The sequence below is a fragment of the Rhyacophila brunnea genome, unplaced genomic scaffold, assembly GCF_057557595.1.
Source record: "Rhyacophila brunnea isolate RB1 unplaced genomic scaffold, BYU_Rbru_1.0 scaffold_15, whole genome shotgun sequence".
NCBI classification, from domain to species: Eukaryota; Metazoa; Arthropoda; class Insecta; order Trichoptera; family Rhyacophilidae; genus Rhyacophila; species Rhyacophila brunnea.
In genome coordinates, this window is record NW_028232806.1 from 35,897,304 (window position 1) to 35,918,503 (window position 21,200).

Consider the following 21,200-nt stretch of genomic DNA (forward strand, 5'->3'; position numbering starts at 1 on the left):
TAAAAAATTTATTCAAAGCTCTACAAGTTCCATCAATATGCGTGTAGTAGTTTATAAGTTAAACCCGTCTAAACAAACAGATACCCTTATTGTATTATTAGTATAGATTTATAGTACCCACAACTTAGCTAGTCACTTCGTGAACACGAATATCATTGTCGCTTTCCCTCTACGGATTGCTTAATATAATATTTTATTGACAAAAAAAGGATATACAATATTTAAAAGGACCTAATAGTATTTTATTATTTATTGATGCTCTCACCATAACCCAAAGATAGAACATTCGTTTCATGTGCAAGTGACATGCTATATAGAATTGACTATAGGTCAGGTACTCTATAGTTGGAAATGCTGGCTACTTAATGTTTACCTGTCTATTTATTCACGCATTTAATTAAATTTTCCAGACTTTCCTGACAATGGTTTGAGTTGCCCCATCTCCACTCGCCATGTATATGCAGCCGCGGTTTGTGAACGGCCGCCTTCCTTGACGTTATAAACGTGTCAGAATGAAAAGATTTTAATGCCACACTGCCTTGTTTCGAAGCGATGCTGCACGGGACTGGTGTAGCAACCATGCACCTCGGTGTTGAGTTTTAGAAAATAAAAAGAATCTTGACTTGACCTGCCGTAATTTATATTTAATAATATGAAGTGTCCTCTGTACCCGTGTACTGAAACACTGCCGAAACAGAGGCGTCAGGAGTTGAAAGTGATTAATCTAAGGAGGGATCGGAATTATTCCAGATCGTGTTGTCAAATCATTCTCTAGCCTTTCGAGTCTAGACAAACCGAGGAGTATTTGCTGCGAATATCCAACTTACTCGGCTGACTTTTATATCCCAAACAATATATAATATTCACTTTATTAGCATCATAATTTGGTCCTGGCTTCCAAAGCTAGGCCTCCGATCGTAACTCGAGTCTCGCCACTTTGTTATGCAAATTAAATTCATTTCTACCGTGGCACGTCATATCGCTGCCGCGTGACATATTCTACTTCACCGTTTCGGATAACCTTCGGGGAAATTCGGCTGCTATCGCTTAAAGCTCGGAGCTTTCGAGCTTTTGAATAATTTGGCGCTTAATTAGCGACTTAATGCAACATATCATTTTTTTGTATGTTAAGAAAAAAAGCAGAGTATTGATTTGCGTGACAAAATAATAGTTCGCCCAATTATTACGTGACTATGTATTAAAAAACATTATTTAGTTATACTAAACTTTAATCAATTTTATTTACATATCGACTGTAAGAACACACCCACGGTGGCCGCGCGACTTAAGCGTTGGACTATCATGCCGTGGGTCCCAGCTTCAAATCCTGGCTCTGGCAAGTACACATATTGTTTTTCAATTTGTGTCTGTCAGGGTATGGACCTAATAGGTTGAGCAAGTGGCTGACATCCATTTCTTGTAAAAAACAAAATCTGTTAATACAAACCTCTACTCTGTGGAGGCCCATATGATCCTATTAGGATCAGACATAGTCGAAAGAAAAAGAAAAGAGTAAGAAGAAAAAAGGATGTAATGCACACAAATCAAATTTTACAGGAGGCACAAAAACGTTTTGGTTATGTTTTTCGGTCAAAGTTAAAATACAAACCTTGAAGTGCATGCTAATTAATAATTTAGTTTTTATATCCCTAATCTGATATTAATTTTTGAGTTAATTAAAGAAAAACCAACAAAAATGATGGTTAAGTCATTTTTGTTACTTCCCTTCTTTCTTTTTGAAAAATTACTAGCTAAATTTAGATAATAAATCAGCGTTCGCAGCTTACATCTTTTGGACACAACGTGTATTTAGTAATGTACAATGTTATTATCCAATAAAACCTTTTTTTTTTTTTAAACTGAGGGTTACATCCTTTTTTCTTTCTACAGTCGATATTATTTTGGAAAGAAAAAGCAAAAACATACATAGAAAAACAAATTGAACGGAATGAGATGTTCTGATTTTTAAAATGTTTCAAAATGTGTACCTATTGATACGTGATAATAATATGTGATATTACGGTCTATTTAAATAATTATTTGACCACCTTTTTGGGGCATTTTTTCAAACTATATCGCTATAAGCGCTTTATATAGCCACTTTGTTGTAAGATTGCTATCACAAAGATATATATTCAATTTCCTATGCATCGTAAAATGATAAATTATTATATTTTTTTCTTTGACACCTATTCCAATCATTATCAAAATATTTTCCAACTGTGCATAGAGCCTACCGCGCAACATTGAAGAGAACTACGCCTCAGTTTTTAAGCACGTATATTCACAGCGACTGATTACATATTCACTCCTGCGCCAGGTCTTGCTTGAGCGACGCAATACGCATCAGGTAATACGACTTCGTTACGAAAATATTAAGACTAATACGATGTATAAATGAGAACTCTGCCATTCTGGGCAGTGTTGACCTGTGTGTCCCTGATAACTATCTTAGAAATAGAGAGCATCAGTTCTACATTCTCCCAAGGTGAAGAACTAACCTGCGGGAGGGCGGTAACTATGTTCAACCAAATTGCTTCGGGTGTTGATATATTCCACTTGCATTAGGGTGAGTTTAGGTGAACGCTATTTTATAAATTCTTAAAATAGTGTCTCTTTAGTAAACTCGGTGTACTTCTTTGAACTTCTATGCATGTATAATAATTGTATTTTTACTGCTTTTATATGTTACATTATGGTCTCTCTTTATGTTTTCATTTTTATCGCTTTCATTACTTTTTTCTTTATAACAATGTTTCATCTCATTTTGTGAACGTCTTAAACTTATAATTTGTAATGTCCACAATGTGTTAAAAAAAAAATTGAAATTGAAATAATAATCAGTTATGCTTCCTCCTTAAAATTTCAATTAAATTATATTATATCACACAACTGAATAATATATGCGTTTGTTTATTTTTTTAGAATTCAGTTCCTAGTATGGTTGGATCGGCTAGAATCGTAGCGCGATTGACCGACCGGTTGACACGTTGGACATACCTGGAGATATTATTGAAATTATTTAAATTGAGAACGAAATAAATAGTTTCACTTCTGTCACGTGTTCTTGTTGAGATTACGTTATTGTTTTACGAAAACTGTCAAATACTTATACTAATGGATCCGATTATTTTACCACGTTTTTATTAGCTCGTATTCTTGTTTGTCTGGTACAGATTTTTTCTTGTGTGTCCAAGTACATTTTTTTCTTGTTTTTACAAGATTTGTATAGGACGATTGAAGATTTTTAACTAACTTCCCGACTAGCTAGACATTTGAAACTTTTAGAATATATCAGAACACGACGACAACGCATCATTTTATGACAGAATTGTCAAGTTTATATGATTCAACAGACAATTTAAAAACGTGGTATATAAAAGTTCTTTTTATCTTGTAATTATTTAAATATAAATTTGCAATTTGAGGCGTGACCTTTGGGTAGCATTAAGTGTTAAGCTTGTTAGGTGGCCTGTCTGTTTTAAAATATTAAATTTAAATACTTAACAAGTATTTGTTTTAACAATCTAACTTCGAATCGATCAAGAGCCAAGTCACGAGACTCAGTCAACGGCGATGTTAGCCCCCAGCTCGAAACTCCTCGCAGGCGCCTCGTGGTGATTAGCATAAAAATGTATTTAAAATTTCCACACACAGTTCAAATAATGTCGCGTAGTGGCGGTGGACGGGGCAGGGGTTCAGGAGTTGACCAAAAAACACAATTATACGGTGGCATAAGCTTGCCTGCCCGTTTATGCTAATTACTAGATCGACTGGCCGGCCACTTGGCACGAACACCGGGTGAGATTTCTCGAAAACTGTGGCTCGAAGAATAAAATAATATATTTAATGAAATATGTTTTTCTTTATTCGTTCCTTTATTCTTCTTTTCTTCTTTCACCCTGTCATGACCCAGCATTGTGGCATAGGGCAAGCAAAAGTTCGCGCCATTTCCCTCAATCCATCGCCAAATCTTGCGCCTCCCGCCATTCCCGACCTGCAGCGCGTAGATCGCTTTTGTAGCACTGCTGTAGGGTGAGAGAAGGCCGGTATTGACGACGGAACACCACAAGGGTACAAAGTGTCGCACTCTTTGGCGGCATCCGGCATAATTTGGAATAACTTAGAAACATTCTTAGAAACATATATACTTACTAACTAGAAAAATATTTTAACCACCCCCCCACCCCAAGAACTAAAAATCATAAAAATCACAATTTGAGATGTGTTGCTGGGTCCAATAAAAGATTTATTTTCATAGATGTTTTTTATTTGGGGATTACAGAACTTTCACCAAAATATGACATCTAGGTACTTATGTATAATAGTATTTAAACTTATATATATATATATATATATATATATAATGTTGATGACCGTTCCAATAATAGATGGCTATATATACATATATATATATATATATATATATATAACACACACCCACGGTGGCCGCGCGGCTTAAGCGTTGGACTATCACGCCGTGGGTCTCAGGTTCGATTCCTGGATCTGGCAAGTACAGATATTGTTTTTCAATTTGTGTGTGAGTCAGGGTATGGACCTAATAGGTTGAGAAAGTGGCTAACATCCATTTCTCGTAAAAAACAAATTCTGTTAATACAAACCTCTACCCTGTGAAGGCCCATATGAATCTATTAGGATCGGACATGGTCGAAAAAAAAATATATACATCATTAATAATTAGAAACAGAGAATAACTCTTTTAGTGAATTTATTTATTTTAGTGAAATTTATTGTGATTTATTAATTTAATACTATTTTATCTAATTAAAATCCATATATTAATAGAGTGAAAGTAATATTAAAAAAAAACGATGCTTACTAAATACTTAATTCAACCAATATATTAAAGAAACGTCATTATCAAATGGTCGTTTTTATAAGTGAATAAAATGAAACCTTAATGATACTAAACTATGCTTATCAATTCATATGCTTAGTTGGAATCGTATAACTGAATACTATACGAATAGCCAGATAATTTTCCGTTGAGCCTTAATTTACTTCTCCACGTCTCAGCTCTAAGCCATACGTATCCGAAAATTTGTACGTAAACAGTTCACCGCAGGACACTTATTCGTGCGCCGCAGTACGTGAAACATGAGTTCGTGTAACATTAAATCAAATGACGAGTTCTTCGTTGAACATTTCACCGTGGAGTATATTTGTACGTATGCTACAATGTGTGGCAAATTTTATGAGATGTCTTTACTAGGTTAGGTTATGTTAAGGTTAATCTAATTGGAACAGTACAATTGCCGCATTTTGTAAGATACGTACAAATGTATTCCACGGAGAAATGTTCAACGAAGAACTCGTCATTTGATAAAATCTTATACAAACTCATGTTTCACGTACTGTGGCGCACGAATAAGTGTCCCATGATGAACTGCATACGTACAACTTACATGTAACCAATCCATAAGCATCTCAAAATTCAGCGACACGGTAGGTCTGTGCAAGAAGAAAGCAATTGGCACTCTTGATTTGTTCTTCCTTGTCTTCTTCGACGTTTTCCCAGGTTGTCACCTTTCTGTGACGAAACAACTAAAGATTCCGGCGCGAGTAAATTGGTAAGAGTCTATCTCGAATGTTAAACTCGCTCCTTTGTCCGTTTGGTCATCCGAAAGACTTTATAATTCCGTTATTAGAATCACATTTTGAAACTCTACCTAGTGGTTTTTTTTTACCAATAATAATTCACAGTTAAAACCATTAAAGTGATTAATAATTGTAAATGTTCACATATTTTAAAATAAAAAGTAAAACATTCGTTATTATTTAACTTTAGTTGTGGTATTATCATTTTGATCGACCATTTCGCAGTTATTTGTTTAAACCTTTACTTGGTTTACAGTTTCTTGTGAATAATTTAAGTTTTCCCTCAAGATCGTTTATGTATATTCACCATTGACAACGTTCATAAAAAAATCCGTAGGCGCCAAGGCCTAAAATGTTTGCAGTCGCCCAATTTGAAGCATTATAAATTTCAAGACTTCCTGATATTCCGTTAATTTCCCAACATCAGAGATTCGAGGGCCAGATTTAATATGAGCCCCATTTTGATTTTTTGTCCGAACCTTATTATTTGACATTTGAATTAATAGTCATAGTTTTGTCGTAAAGTATTTTAATGCGTTTCACTTAAAAATACGCACAAAGCGATTGAAAATTGCTAAGTGATTCAATTTATTAATTCGGGAAACCGCAGTAAAAATATAAATTTTTATTATATTTTGTTAATTCTTTGTTCGTATTTTTTTTTGCTTCGATTTTAATTTCTTTAAATTGAATATTATATTTTTCATTAGCCAAGGTTTTAATTCTCACAATTTTTGAACATTGTTATTTTCAACTGGGTAAGTACTTATTCATAAAATATTTAAGGCAGTGATTTCCAAACTGGGAGGCATGGAGAGTTGCAAAGGGAGGCGCGAAAGGTTAACACAATTAATATAGCCACAGGTTTGCGGTTTGCAAATGGATATTTTATAAAACGGCCGCTAGTTATAGACGACACAAAGAAACAGTCCTATAAAAGGTTGTTTGCAAACCTGTCTGAAAATAATATGGAGACTAATTTTATAATAAGTACCTCACTTCTATACTATTGTGAAGCGCGCTGGCTATCTCGTGAACAAAATGAAATACAAAGTTCTAATCATAATGTTGAAATTTGAGGTAAATTTGTTTAGGAATGATACTTTTGTTAAACTTGTCTATTTGGTTGAAATTAAAAAAAAAAATAGTGAATAAATCCATGCAAGGACCACTAATGCATTCACTGATTTAAAAAGACAAAGTGAAGGCATTCATTAAAAATTGGAGCTTTGAAAATCAAAATTACAAAAAAAATAAGTTCGCCATGTTTCCACTTTTAAATAGTTTCTGCGCCAGATATATTGAAGCAAACAAAAATCTATTTACTGACTTCTTGGTTAGTTTCCTAATACACTTTTCACATTATTTTATTATAGTAAAAACGTCGCCTGCGGCCTTGCTTTGTTTCAGGGCTATTAAATATTTAAAATATGTGGTTGTGAGTTGCAATTTGATGTGATACTTATATGACGATTGATATACTTAAATGATAACTAATTTAAAAATGAATATAAAGTAGTAAAACCTTGCTTATTTTTATATATTTTTTTCATTTTTGTATAAGGACATTGTTGACTATTTAAAAAGGTGTCTGTATTATTTAATGAATTAAGGGGGGGCGCCAAGATTAGATTTTTTAAAAGGGAGTCGTAGTAACATAACGCTTAGAATACACTAATTTAAGGAGAGAAAATGTAGTAAATTAAGTATTTAAAAGTTTATATAATAATATATATTTAAAATGTAAAACAATAATAAACATATCGTAATATGTCATCTTCATAGATGAGGGCATTTTATGTGCTCATCTCAGTGTTGACAAAAGAAAATATTGTGTTGTGTCATTATATTTAACCATATATATTGATCAAAATATTTTTTAGCATAGAAATTTTACATGTCCTGATTTTTAGTCTCAATTATAATGGATTAAGTTTTGTACTATGCCAAAATGGAATAGTACAAAACTTAAATCCGTTAGAATTTAAATTCAAATTCTATCAAGTACCTTCGGAAGATAGAATTAATATATTAATAAAACTATATTTCATTTACACTAGTTTTTATTTTTTTGTTTATAATAAATAATCAAACTATCAAAGTAATGACGAAACTTTCAAATATAACTCCCGCCAAATAAAGGTCGGTTGTTGTAATTTTTGAAAGAATATAAATTCTTATCGTTCGATTTATTAAAACTGGATTGGCAAAAAATATGGAATTCATTTGTGTTTTAACGACTTTCACCCCTTTAAATTGGCTTAAAATATTCAAAACTTTGCATTTTAAGAGCTCGCTTACCCTTGGAAGTTTTCCGGAAAAGCGAATAAATTTAATTGCTACGGCAAAACTTGAATTAGAATAGTATGACGCCAGATTTTTGGCTTAAAGGGGGAATAATATAATTACAAACAAAAATAAATAATCAATATAATTTCAAGGAGAAAAAAAGATTAATTTGCAAGTGGTAACCATAGCACTCGTTTTACTTGTATCTAAGAAAAATCTTTATGCAATATACTTGTGTGGAAGTGGAATTGAATGATTGTGTATTTAAAATGGTATACCTTCTTATAATCATTAGTTATATTCTGCTCTTGAAACGGTTTTGCCTGTTATCGCGAGGGATGGTTTCCAATCATAGTGTCCCAAAGAATATGAATTTTCATGCGCTTGTCAATTACCTATCTACCTACCATGATGTATTCTGGATCACAAACGTTTCTTCGTGATTTAGTAAAATATGTTCAATAAAGCTTATAATTGACTCATATTACTGTACCTATTTATCACAAATCTGAACATTTTATTTTAAACTTTCTTTATTGTAATCAAAGGTTATACGAATGCACACTTAATTTTTTTTCTATGTTTCAGGACTTGACATTTTGTCGAATACGACATACATTCTACCATGCCCCATACAGGTGAGTTTTTAAAAAAATAATTTATTTTATATTTTGTTTTAATATTATATTTCAATCCTATTTTGTTAGTTATAGTCTCGATAATGGTATTGGTTGAGCTTTTTAAGTGGACTGTAATTATTTTTAGGGAAGATGAGGAGGTCGGATCTAGGAGTGGGGGCGATGGAACATAATGCCAGACGCTGACCTTTGTGATGATGTATGATGGCTCCGTGGTCTGGTTTCAACTGTCGCTCGTGCGGTATTGTTGTTTTGGGTCACCCGGTTTGTACACTCACGCACTTTGTGACACAGTTTTATGGATTATATGTGAGGGTGTATGAATGATGATGATAGATTCTGAATGAGTCTGTATCTATTGAGTCAATCACTTAAGCGAATGAAAGCTAATAGAAGCCCGCTCACGCCCGCTATCCAGATGCAACTGAATGTTCTTTGTAACACCGTCTCTCATGACCCGTAATTGATTATTGATTATCTGGTGATAATAACACTGGAGATTAGGAGGTGGATGAGGAGATAAGACGTGGAATGGGAACATAAATGGCATAACCAGGTATGAAACTCGAAATAACATTCGAAGAAATGGAAGATAGCCACTATTTCTGGGTTAAAACAAGCCCTTTATAACAAAATCTCGCTCGATCGACTTCCGTTTATATTAAGGTGACCTGTGTAGCTATTCTATACACAGGACTTTAATCGGCGGCTATCTAGGGTAGTTTATCATATTTATGTGTTGAGGTAATATAATTGTTACCGTAACTAAGTTAGCCCCCTAAACTGTCAAAACTGTCTATCTCGCTCTAAAAGTTAACACAGCCAAGAGAGGTCATCACTTTTTGACACGTCAAAGTGGCATGATATAAAAAATAATATCAGTTGCATGGCGGCTCTCGTGGTGCTGGTGCAGTATATAAGCGCTGGCCTTCCACCCAGGAGTTTTGGGTACAATTCCCATTGAGGACACAATTTTTATGTGTTTTTCTCAAAGCCTGGGTGTTGTTCAAAATTACTAACAACCGCCTTGTACGAAAAAGCAAGGACATGATTATTAATATTTCTAAAAAAAAATACATAAATATGATTAACTATCCTCGATAGCCACCAATAGCAACATTGTGTATAGAATAGATGCTCTGAAGTCATTTGGTTACACTATTTATAAAAATTAGTAGACCAGTGGTTTTTTTTATTAAAATTTTATGGTTTGACTCCATATCAAGTATCCCTGATTTTTGATTCATTTTTTTTTCTATGTATCTATATAACTTTCCTGAAATACTATGTGAAAATAATTTTAAATCAACGGTTATTTGGTGGTGAATCACACGTTGTCGATTTCCTTTTAAATAAATTCACATTAACCGTGCTATATTTTACGAGGGATACTTTGACCCACGGAGATTGCTACCGGCTCATAAAATCAGAATGACCACATCAGTGCGAAGGAAACATGTGTTTATACGAAATACACGTTAGTATGGATGGGTATAAAATAATCCGATCCATCAAAGATACCAATTGTTTCAGGTTCATGGAATGGATACCGTACTATAAAACGTAAATATACGTTAAAACCAATGACATTAATAATGAACAACGCACTCAGTACAGTAGCTAGCAAGTAAATTCGCGCATAGCGACATTCACACATGTATTAATTATAGATAGACGTCACGTGATAAAATTTTGCAATTTCCATTATGCGATATCACGCATCGGGAATTTATAGCAGTATCACCGTTATTGCAATGGCGTTAGAACAGTATTTCCAGTGTCAATATTCATTTGAGCGAGCGATATTGATATTAAAATATGAATTATGCCATTGGGCAGACCGACAAAAAGCATCGGGAATTTATAGCAATATCACCTTTATTGTAATGGCGTTAGAACAGACTATGCCATTCGGCAGACCCGATAAAAAAGTGAGTGTCTTTTTTCCAGATGTTTCGTCCATATTAATGTCATTGGTTAAAACCAATATATATCAAACTAGTTTTAGTCTGAGATTTCACGCACGTGAAAACGGGAATAAAAACTTAACAAACACCTATACCATGGAGGGTCCATATGACGGCAACACATCTCAAAAAGTGTGTGGCATGTCATCAACGACTGCCCTATACTAGAAAGGGAGCGATGGACTCTCAGGACTCGGTGTAGACAGCACAATCATGAACTTGACCTCCAAAAGCCTCACGAAGTACTAAGTAATAGAACAACACAAGAACACTACACAAAATATTTAATCTTGGCCATAAAGAAAATTAAAGATATAAATGGAGGAACCTAATTAGCCTCACATCAATGCAACTAACCCACCCAACTACCTTGTACGAAAAAGCAAGGGCATGGTTATTAAATAAAAAAAGGATGGTTGGATCTAGGCACGCCCCCTACAACCGTGCCTTATCTCACTACTCCAGCGATAACTATCCATAATTTGACGTATTTCTGCAAACAAGATCCAACCCACACGAATGGCACTCAGGGAAAATTCAATATCTGAGAGACAATTGATTTAAAAAAATGTGTGATTATTTAATTTAAAAATCTGATGGAATACTTAAAATTAAATAATCACGCAGTTTTAAATCAATCTAGAGACAAATAATGAATTTTCTCAAAATTACACACGTGGGTTGGATCTTGTTGGTAGGATTACGTCCAATTACATTGTATAATTAGCTCCGGCTAAGTCTGGGTGATCGACAATGGTTGGGTGTAGACAAACGATATCTTACCCTCTCCTCACGTCACCACATTAGTGAAGTTTTTTCTTAATTTTAAAATCTTTTAAGATAGGTACCAAGATGAAACTCTACTTATATTTTAGTACCTACTTAGCAACAGAGTAGTCTATTATAATGTGAAAGAAAACTGTATTGCGTGTTAAACATTTTTAAAACTGAAAATAGATAGTTACACACGATCATCATTATCAGGGGCGCAACAACCCGGTGTGGGTCCTGGCCTCCTCCAACAGCTCCCTCCACCTGTCCCTATCCAGTGTGGCCACTTTCCAATTCGGTACCTCTAGAACACGGCAGTCACTGGCAGCTCCATCCAACCAGCGAATCTTTGGCCTGCCTCTTCTTCTACGCCCCATTGGATTGCCGGACATCACCCTCTTTGCCGGTTCATTGTCATTCATACGGTACACATGACCTAGCCATCGCAGTCTCTCAATCCTAATTGATTGAACTGCGCTGCAATCTTCGTATAGCCCGTAGAGCTCAGCATTATATCTTCTCCTCTAATTGGTGCCGTCCCTGATCGCTCCATATATACGACGGAGAATTTTTCTTTCAAAAATGTTCAGGGCTCGTTCATTTTGCAGAGTTAATGTCCAGGTTTCCGATGCGTAGGTGAACACTGGCTTTACAAGTGTCTTGTAAAGAGTGCTTTTAGTTCGGCGAGATAGTATGCGGTTACACACGATGTATGAATATATTATTCTTTAGTTGGTTATTCCTTCATGGCTGAAGAGTGTGATCACTTGAAATTCAGTAATCTTCTGTACGGCCAAATCAACCCCTCTGGGTCCTCTGCTTCTTTGAGGGCAGAGAGAAAGCTGTCCAGAGACTTGCATTAGTGCACTAACGCTCTTCATCTGATCCACCTTCCCTGTAGGCTAAACAAAACGCAATGTCTCATCACATCGAAGTTAAATGTTACGTTGGAGTCCTACTGATCCTTTAAAAGAGTTTTAATTTAGCCTGTATTTTATTCAAGTGGACCGTATTGCGGTATCCCAAAAGACTGCTATATACCATATCTAGGGGTAGAGCTATAGGATGATGACATGACCTGGAAAGACGCAAAAAAGTTTGCGAGCGCCAGAGATTTTAAGCGTCACGTCTTACCCATATAATCTGACGAATGGACATGAAATAATAATAAAAGAAGTGTTACCAACTATTTTTTAAGGTAAACTCTATATCATCGAATTAATATAAAATTCTACAGGTTTTTAAAAGGTTTTGTCGATAGCTATTTCGGTTGTGACACCATTATCAAGACTATTCAGATATGCCGTTTGCCTTTGCTTAAATAAAAACTTGCTTGGATGGCTATATCTGCCATATTCAATGAATAGTCTTGATAATGGTGTTACAACCGAAATAGTTATCGACAAAACCTTTTAAAATTTTGTAGAATTTATTATTAATTATATTTTCATTTCTTGTAAAATGGAATTCTACCAAGTAAATCTCGATAAACTCAATTAATATCTATATCATCGCTTAGAAATCAGTATTCGACATTACCAAACAGTAATATACAATGTACGCTTACGGTGGCCGCGCGGCATAAGCGTTGGACTATCATGCCGTGGGTCCCAGGTTCGAATCCTGGGTCTGGCAAGTACACATATCGTTTTTCAATATGTGTGTGGGTCAGGGTATGGACCTAATAGGTTGAGCAAGTGGCTGACATCCATTTCTCGTAAAAACAAAATCTGTTAATACAAACCTCTACTCTGTGGAGGCCCATAACTATGATCCTATTAGGATCGGACATGGTCGAAAAAGAAGAAAGAATATACAATGTAGTTATAAGAATGACGTCAAAATTAGCTTGATATACTAATAAATTGATACAATTTATTTAGTATTGTTTATTGGAGTTTTATATCGATTTGCAATATCATAAAAATATTATGTGTAATAATTTTTGGAACACAGGTTAAAATTTTTGGAAAAAAATCTTATTATAAATTGACACAGATCAATATTAAAGCGAACTTTGATTTGATGACTCTCAAACTTTGGGTTCGCGTTATTACTAAGTAAAAGTGTAGGCGTATCGTCACTCTATCTTGTAGCGATTTATTAGTTTTGAATACATCGAGTTGACGAATGAATCTAAATATGATGTGCAATATTGGTATATACGACAAAGTATTTTCTATCTTCTCTCTTCTGAGGTGAGGGTAATATTTTATTTACATTTTTACAACGTTTTTCTTAGGTCGTATTCTTATTTGTCCGGTACAAATCTTGCAATCGGTCTTTAACTAACTTCCCGACTAGCATGACATTTGAAACATTTAGAATATATCAGAACACAATGCCAATGCATATTTTAAATATTTTTAGCCATCTTTAAGTAGAATTGAATTCATTTTTAGTTAATTCTGTTTTGTATGAAAAGTTATTTTGACACCATTATTGGTTCCTAAGCGGATGGTCCTAGCATCTAAATTATTAATGTATACGTGCATTACTATGGAAATCAAAATGACATTTCAGTATTATTTCTACCAAGTACAAATTTTTTTGATCGTTTAAGCTAGCAAGTCAAGTTTATATGATTCAACAGAAAATTTGAAAACGTTGTAAGTATATAAAAAGTTCTTTTTATCTTTTAATTATATTTAATTGATTTTACTAGAACTAGTACTTTTTCAATCTAAATTCTACGCTGTGAACGTCACATTTTGATTGGTTGTATATGCAAGGTTTTGTTTTTAAAATAATATATAAATTATATAGTTACATTTGAAAAGGTCTTTATACAGCAGTTGTTCATTGGCGGATGCTACCGTAAGTGATGGAATGGATATAATTTCAATGTTTTACTATGCTTACCGTAACGTACCGTACCTTACGTAATAACAAAATCACCAACAGAAACAGTTTGACAGCCACTGTTTTATTCCGATAAAATTTCAGCAAAATTCCTCATGTGTCGAATGAAAGTAAATTATCAATTTAATAGACAAGATGACAAACAAACTGCCGATACGACCTGAAAAAAGCTCTTCACTGGAAGCTTTCGCGAAAGCTCTCGCAATAAATTTTTAAGTAATAGTTTGCCCGGATAAACGAGATCGTATAAAATTATATTGTAGTCATGACTAAGAATTCGAAATTGTTTATTGAATCGTGACCGCTAAATTTACAGTGGATTCGTAGCCAATGTGCAATGTTTCAATCATACATATCAATTAGTTAGAATATCACTCTGAGTAATTATAAAATATATGTAGATAAAACTACTGTATAATTCTGTTTTTATAAAATAAACAACTCCGTATTAGATCATTTATAAATGAATGGTTTTAAAGTTAAACACATTATTATGTATGCTCATATTTTTGCATATATATTAGGCAACGACGTACTGTATAAAGGACTAAAATTAGGAATTTGTGAACATATATAATTTTGAAAACATTTCAGAGAAAATATATTATAACCAATAGAAAAAATCTTTTTGAAAAAAGTAAGACACCCCGGGAATCGAACCTGTATCTCTCGGGTTTCGCGCCCATGCACATATACCACTATACTAAAGGCGTCATGCTTAATTGTGACAAATTTTAACTAATGGCGCTTAATACTCTCTCAAGCACTTTCCAAATTGAGCTACTATTGGTGATCGGATTTTGTATTTTAAATCAAAGTAGGTATTACTTTAATTTGGTACTAACCGACATCATGGATAACTCCAAGATTTTTTGTTGTAATTTACTTGAACTTGCTAATAATTTTTAATTAACTATTTTTATTATTCAATGAATACCTGATTCACAAGATTTAAGAATATAACATTCTAATTATTGAACATACATAATTATAATGTTGCATTCTTAAATCTTGTGAATTATTCGTTGAATAAAAAAAATAGTTCATTAAGAATTTGTATTATTTTTGAGAATGAATAATAATTGTGAATAATAAAGTGATTTTTATGTAATTTTTAATTTTTTTCTCCTAGAAATCAATCTGTCGTCATCATAATATAATATAAAATAATATTTTATATTAAAGTTATGTTTTATATTAATAGAATAAACGGATTAAAAATATGAATAAAGCCATATTTTGATACATTAAATGGCCATGACTATAATACTTTTTATAATAATTATTATTCTTTTGTTAATACTTATATATAAGTATTTCGATTCGACTCCCATAATTTAAATTCTTTAAAAGTACGAGTATGTCGTTTTAATCAGTTGATTTGGTACATTTTTTTTACACAATAAGCTTTGTAAGAAGTCGAGTAGCTCAAAACTTATTAGTATACATATTGGGAGTGGCCAGTAAAAAAACTAAAGACTTTATAATATCCTTCTATCTAGATTCTAGAGGGTAATTCGATGTCAGTAGCAATCTCAGTAAAGTTTATCTCTCGACTCGGGCAAAGGATCATAAAATCTGCAAAAGAGTTTGAATTCATGGAGTCAGGTCGTAAAATCACTAACCGAGGGAAGTTATTACCAAAGCCAGTATTACATGGTAGTAGAATATTGTGGGAGTTCGATCATTTATGCATGATAATATTTGTTAGATTTTACTATTTTATGACATATTCAATATATCGTAGTATATTCTTAAGAGAATTACTGTCATTTGTTTACTATATTGGCAAAATTATATATTATCTTACTAGCATAATTAAATCGAACTAAAGCCTACTATCCTCTTCATTAACGACTTGTACATAGTACTATTTTTGCTATTGAAAATTTATAAGTTATATTATAATATATAAGTTTATTTTATTAAGGACCACTACTCACAGTTGTTTCTGGATTTACTACTATATTACTAAGATACTGCTAAAATACCCGGTACGGTATATCTGAATGTTTGGAAAATAAAATTACCAATTACATGTAGTTGATTAATCCGCATCATATAAAAAAAAATTGAAAACAGAGATTGTTTAAGCATTGATTGTTGCCCCCGTTAAAATTTAAACAATCTAAAATCCTTTTTTCCCTTATGTAAAGTAACAAAATGAAGATCACAACCTCCTGCATATCAATTCTTTACACAAGTCTGCTATCGGCAGTTATCGGCAGCTATCGACGGTAGTTTATCATATGTATGTATTGAGAATATTAATTGTTACAATAAGCTAACCGTTTGAACTGTCAAAAAGTTGTATGTTTTAACAGCACCTCTATTGGCTGTGTTAACTTTTAGAGCGAGATAGACAGTTTTGACAGTTTAAACGGCTAACTTATTGTAAAATATTATAATACCTACATCAATACATGAATATGATAAACTACCTTCGATAGCCGACGATAGCAGCCATGTGTATAGAATATAATATGAACTGCAATAAATAGGGAACAAATGAGAGCAACATGAAAATTTGTTTTCTTTTACATTTTCATTTCGTTTATACGTTTTAAAAACATAGTAAAGAAGAATAGAAAAAATATTTTTTTTAAATCTAAATTTGAATAAATGCACATTCGTTGAACGTTCTTACTATTACATATTATTTAATACTTGTTGTTATCATTTAAATATGGTTTAATAAATTCTTTTGAAGATAAAAAAAAGAATTTTTGTATAATTCGTACATTAAATAAAAAAATATATATCAATTTTACTATAAAATTTAATTAAATACATAAAAAATTATGTATGTACATTATTTTAAATCCTTTTGAAAATTGTAGTTTATTATATGGTGAAATACGGACTTTATTAATTTATATTATAAATATAATGTACTTATGTATGTAGGTATGTATGTCTGTAAAATTGTTAAAGATAAAATTTAATTAGGTATTTCATTAAAATCACGCATAAATTTACCGTGAAATTAAACTCGATTAACAACAAACCTTAACGTACTTTTAGCTAAACATACTCATTTTATGACGTGGTTTTCTATTTTTAGCTTTCACTACCAAAATTATTTTTATCCCTGCAATACGGTTTTTACCTCAAAAATATGTTTTTGGTTTTGTTTTCATAATCTATAAATTTCACGGATTAAATAAATATTCAGTGCATCTACATACCGATATGTTGAAACGTTTTGAATCAAGTTTTTGCAGTATACCTACCTATCTCGTCATCAATTAATAAAAATGAAAGTTTTTCAATAGGTTTTTCTACTCCTTTGTTGGGGCAATCCTTCAATTAGGGTACTAGTCTTCTCCACTGCATCACTTGGACCTCTTCTTCAGTTCTCAACAAAACAGAATCCTTGCGTCCTTCTTGATACTTCATATAGCGTATTTGAGACTTCTCGACTGAAAATCCAGAGCATTGGAGCAGACCCTTTTTTTAGTTGCTCCGCTCCGAGACCTAATACTTGCTCTAGCATCGCTTCAGGGTCTTCTCCGCTTCGGGTTAAAAGTTTTAATACGTATTATGTATACAAATACTATTTTTTTTAAAATAAGTAGTTTTAAAATAAGGTTAAGGTTATTATTCGTACTTCTCATGATTAATTCTATTAAACAAAAGTGCCGACATAAAATCGTCTTTCATTATCTGCCTGTCTGTTAAAAAAGTTAGATTGTTTATCACTCGGCAGTGTTATCATATTTCAAATAATTCCAGTGTTGCAAGTGTCAAATATAATATTTTCATTGGATTATAGGACGAAAATTTAATAATAAAAAAACATCCGGAGCAGTAGAGCAGTACAAAGTTTCTATGCTCCGGCTCCGCTCCTGCTCCAAGTAAAACCCCATTGCTCCACTGCTCCGTAATCCTGCTCCGAGCTCCGGTCCAACGCTTTGTGAAAATCTACTCTGAGGCTACTTTATAAAACATTGTTTTTTTTATATCTGATGTAGGTACGTTTACCATGGCCTTTGCTTTGTTAATAATTTATCAAAAGGAATATTATCAATAATATTTACCATTTTAGAGATATTTTATGGTCTAAAATATATATAATAATCATATATGTACATATAAATTATTAAACTTAACACTACAACAAACCACGAGACTAAGTGACAGTAGTGTAATAGAAGAGAAACATTCACAAGCACGCAGGCTTTGAGAAAATCACATACTTAGATATATTATTGTGACCTCGCCGAGAATCAAACTCAAAGCCCCTGGATTGAAAGGCCGGTGCCTTGCGCACTGGAGTACGAGAGCTGTCTAAAGAGAGGTAATGTTAATGGTTCGGTTCCGAAGACTATATTATTGTGGTTACGACCAGGTCATACCTAAGTAGGGGGTAGTTTCCTTGGGCCTCAATTTTGTTAGAGAGGAATCATAATTTATTAATATTGTGGATAGTATAACAATATCAATTAATACGATATGGGAGGTATTAATTATATTATTGGCTTTAATTTTTTTTTATAATAATTTAGTCAGTTTAATAGTCAAAACGCTATTAAAGTTAAATATTTCGAAATAATATCAGACAAGTAGTTTATTCCTTTATTTTGTTAACTGTTTATTATCTTTATACTAATTATTTGTACGAATTAAATAACGATTAATATACATTTTTAAATTAAACAAATTATAATAAATTTTAATTTAAAATTACTCAGGTCTACGGTTTATATTGCAAATGAATTTCAAATAATTCGTCATGCCTGGGTCAAGTCTAACTCATTTCTATCAAACTAATCCGTTATAAAATTGCTATTACTTATAAAATAACATTTGAAAGATACTTAGTTTTGGTTATAATAATTACGATAATCGTAATATTACTAATACATTAACGATATAATATTATTTATACCTGATACGCAAAGACAGGTTTGGTACTTGCCCTTTCGTTGATGTTTCTTTAGAGATTCTGCAAAGACGCGACATGTCGAGTAGTAAGGTTGAAGTGGTAAGAAAATTTAAAACCAGTACAATTATTTTTGTAACTATGTATTGGAAGAACGTTTTGTTTTAAACATGTTGGTGCGGAAATTAAATCACTGCGGGTAGGGGGGGGGGTATTAAAATATTATAGTTAATCAGCGCTCCAAGACTTTTAACACCTCTTCTTATAACATTTTAATTACTCTGTCTATGTATGTACACACCCACTAATATCCTGTACGTTTCCTGTAACTGTATAATATCTCCGTCCAACCTGCAGTGTACTGCCTAGCAGTGGCGAAGACTCCATACTAGGCGATTATTTGAAGCCTACCTTCTTAAGAAAAATATTTTTTAATTGCATATTGAGTTATGTATATAATCACTTGATTATAATATGTTCTATAAAATGATTTATTTTGTCAACGAGAGATGCCGTATGTGTAGGAATTTATTACACAGATAATTACAAAACAATCTGCAAAAGTTTTAAAAAATATACCTCAGCGCGCCATCTGTCTTGACGTAAATAAAGGTCGGAATATTTTTCAAATAATTCTCAATTTTTTCATATGGACTTTACGTTACGTAGCCCCGCCCAGTCTATCGAATTGTACAAACTAAGGTAAGCTTCGATCGCAGAGCCTAAAACTAAATAATTAATAATTAGACAATTTTAAAAATATATTTCTATGGTGTTTAATCGAATATTAATAAATATAGACTGTTTTTAAAAATAAAAAGAACTTTTATCTGATGATTGTTGATGTGTATAAATGTTTTGAAAAAATACGTACTTAATTTAAATTGATCGCTTAATTTTATGTCGTCAGTGAGTTTTTGAAGTTTCATTAAATTAGTGTATCATTGGCACCTATTCATTAGTAGTAATATCGTATTATCTTCTTATTTCTCATAAGTATACCTGACAAATGTGTTCTTTTTAACGGATCTCCACAGCCTACCTCTTTTGAAAAGTCACCCATCGCCACTGCTGTCTAGAATCTATGTGTTATTCTTCTTACAATTCAGCACGTTTGAAAACTCAATCAAGAGATAGCATCGAATTACGATTAACTAAGAACTAAAACAGAATTTATAGTGCGTAGTTATCCAAGTGTAAGTTTTATTGTCTGAAAGCTCCGTTATTTGTGAGGCCGTATTCTTAATGGATTTAGCAAATCGCTCATTCCCTTAAAAGGTGGGCATTAAATCAAAATAGCGAACCAGGATGCTTACCTACGTACGCTTGACAGTGGCGTTCCTGCACCGGGTGTAGTGTAAGGTTGACAACATAGAATGTTTGTACTATATACATATAACGTTTGTTTTATATAACATTATATTTTATTCAGCGCTCGAAATGGAACAGTTTACGAACCTGTGCGCCCGACAATTTTCTAAAGATATTAACATAGTTATGAAATTTTCCTTATCCGGAAATTTGTACGTAAACAGTTCACCGCAGGACACTTATTCGTGCGTTGCAGTAGGTACGTGAAACATGAGCTCTTGTAACATTTAATCAAATGACGAGTTCTTCGTAGAACAGTACTATTTGCAAACTATCGCCGCATTTTGTAAGATACGTACAAATGTATTCCACGGTGAAATTTTCAAATAAGTGTCCTACGATGAACTGCATACGTACAACTTACATGTAACCTCAAATTTTATGTGTATTTTATAAAAACCAAGTAGGTATGTTATATTTTTTGTCATATGGCCTATCTTGCTCAGATGGTCAATTTATGTTTTCAACAAGATGGAGCAATAATTTAACAATATCATGAACCGGAAAGGCGGTCCGGTCCATTTCGATCCCTGATTTTATATTATACGGCTTAAAAGTATTTGAAGCATTGACTGTCATTTTTTGATAATATACTGTATTATTACGCTATTTACTTGTAACTCACGTGCAGGTATAAACGATTTTACAGTATTTATCAATAATTTTTAGTTATGTACCAACAATAATTGAAGAATACGTTGATATGACACAAAGGCAAAGACTACCTACCTATTATATTGAGGTAAATGATTATAATAAATGTGAATATTAACAATACACCCTTGGATATAATTATAA

General features: G+C 32.8%; 1 protein-coding gene across 1 annotated transcript in view; it reads left to right on the forward strand.

The window, feature by feature from the left end:
• The window catches only part of Poxn (paired box pox-neuro), a 139,864-nt gene that overhangs the window by 35,091 nt on the left and 83,573 nt on the right, over positions 1-21,200 (forward strand). The window contains exon 2 of the mRNA XM_085942915.1: positions 8,497-8,546. Within this exon, the coding sequence (XP_085799041.1) occupies positions 8,534-8,546 (13 nt within the window). The 5' untranslated portion in view covers positions 8,497-8,533. The remainder of the gene's footprint in view (positions 1-8,496; positions 8,547-21,200) is intronic.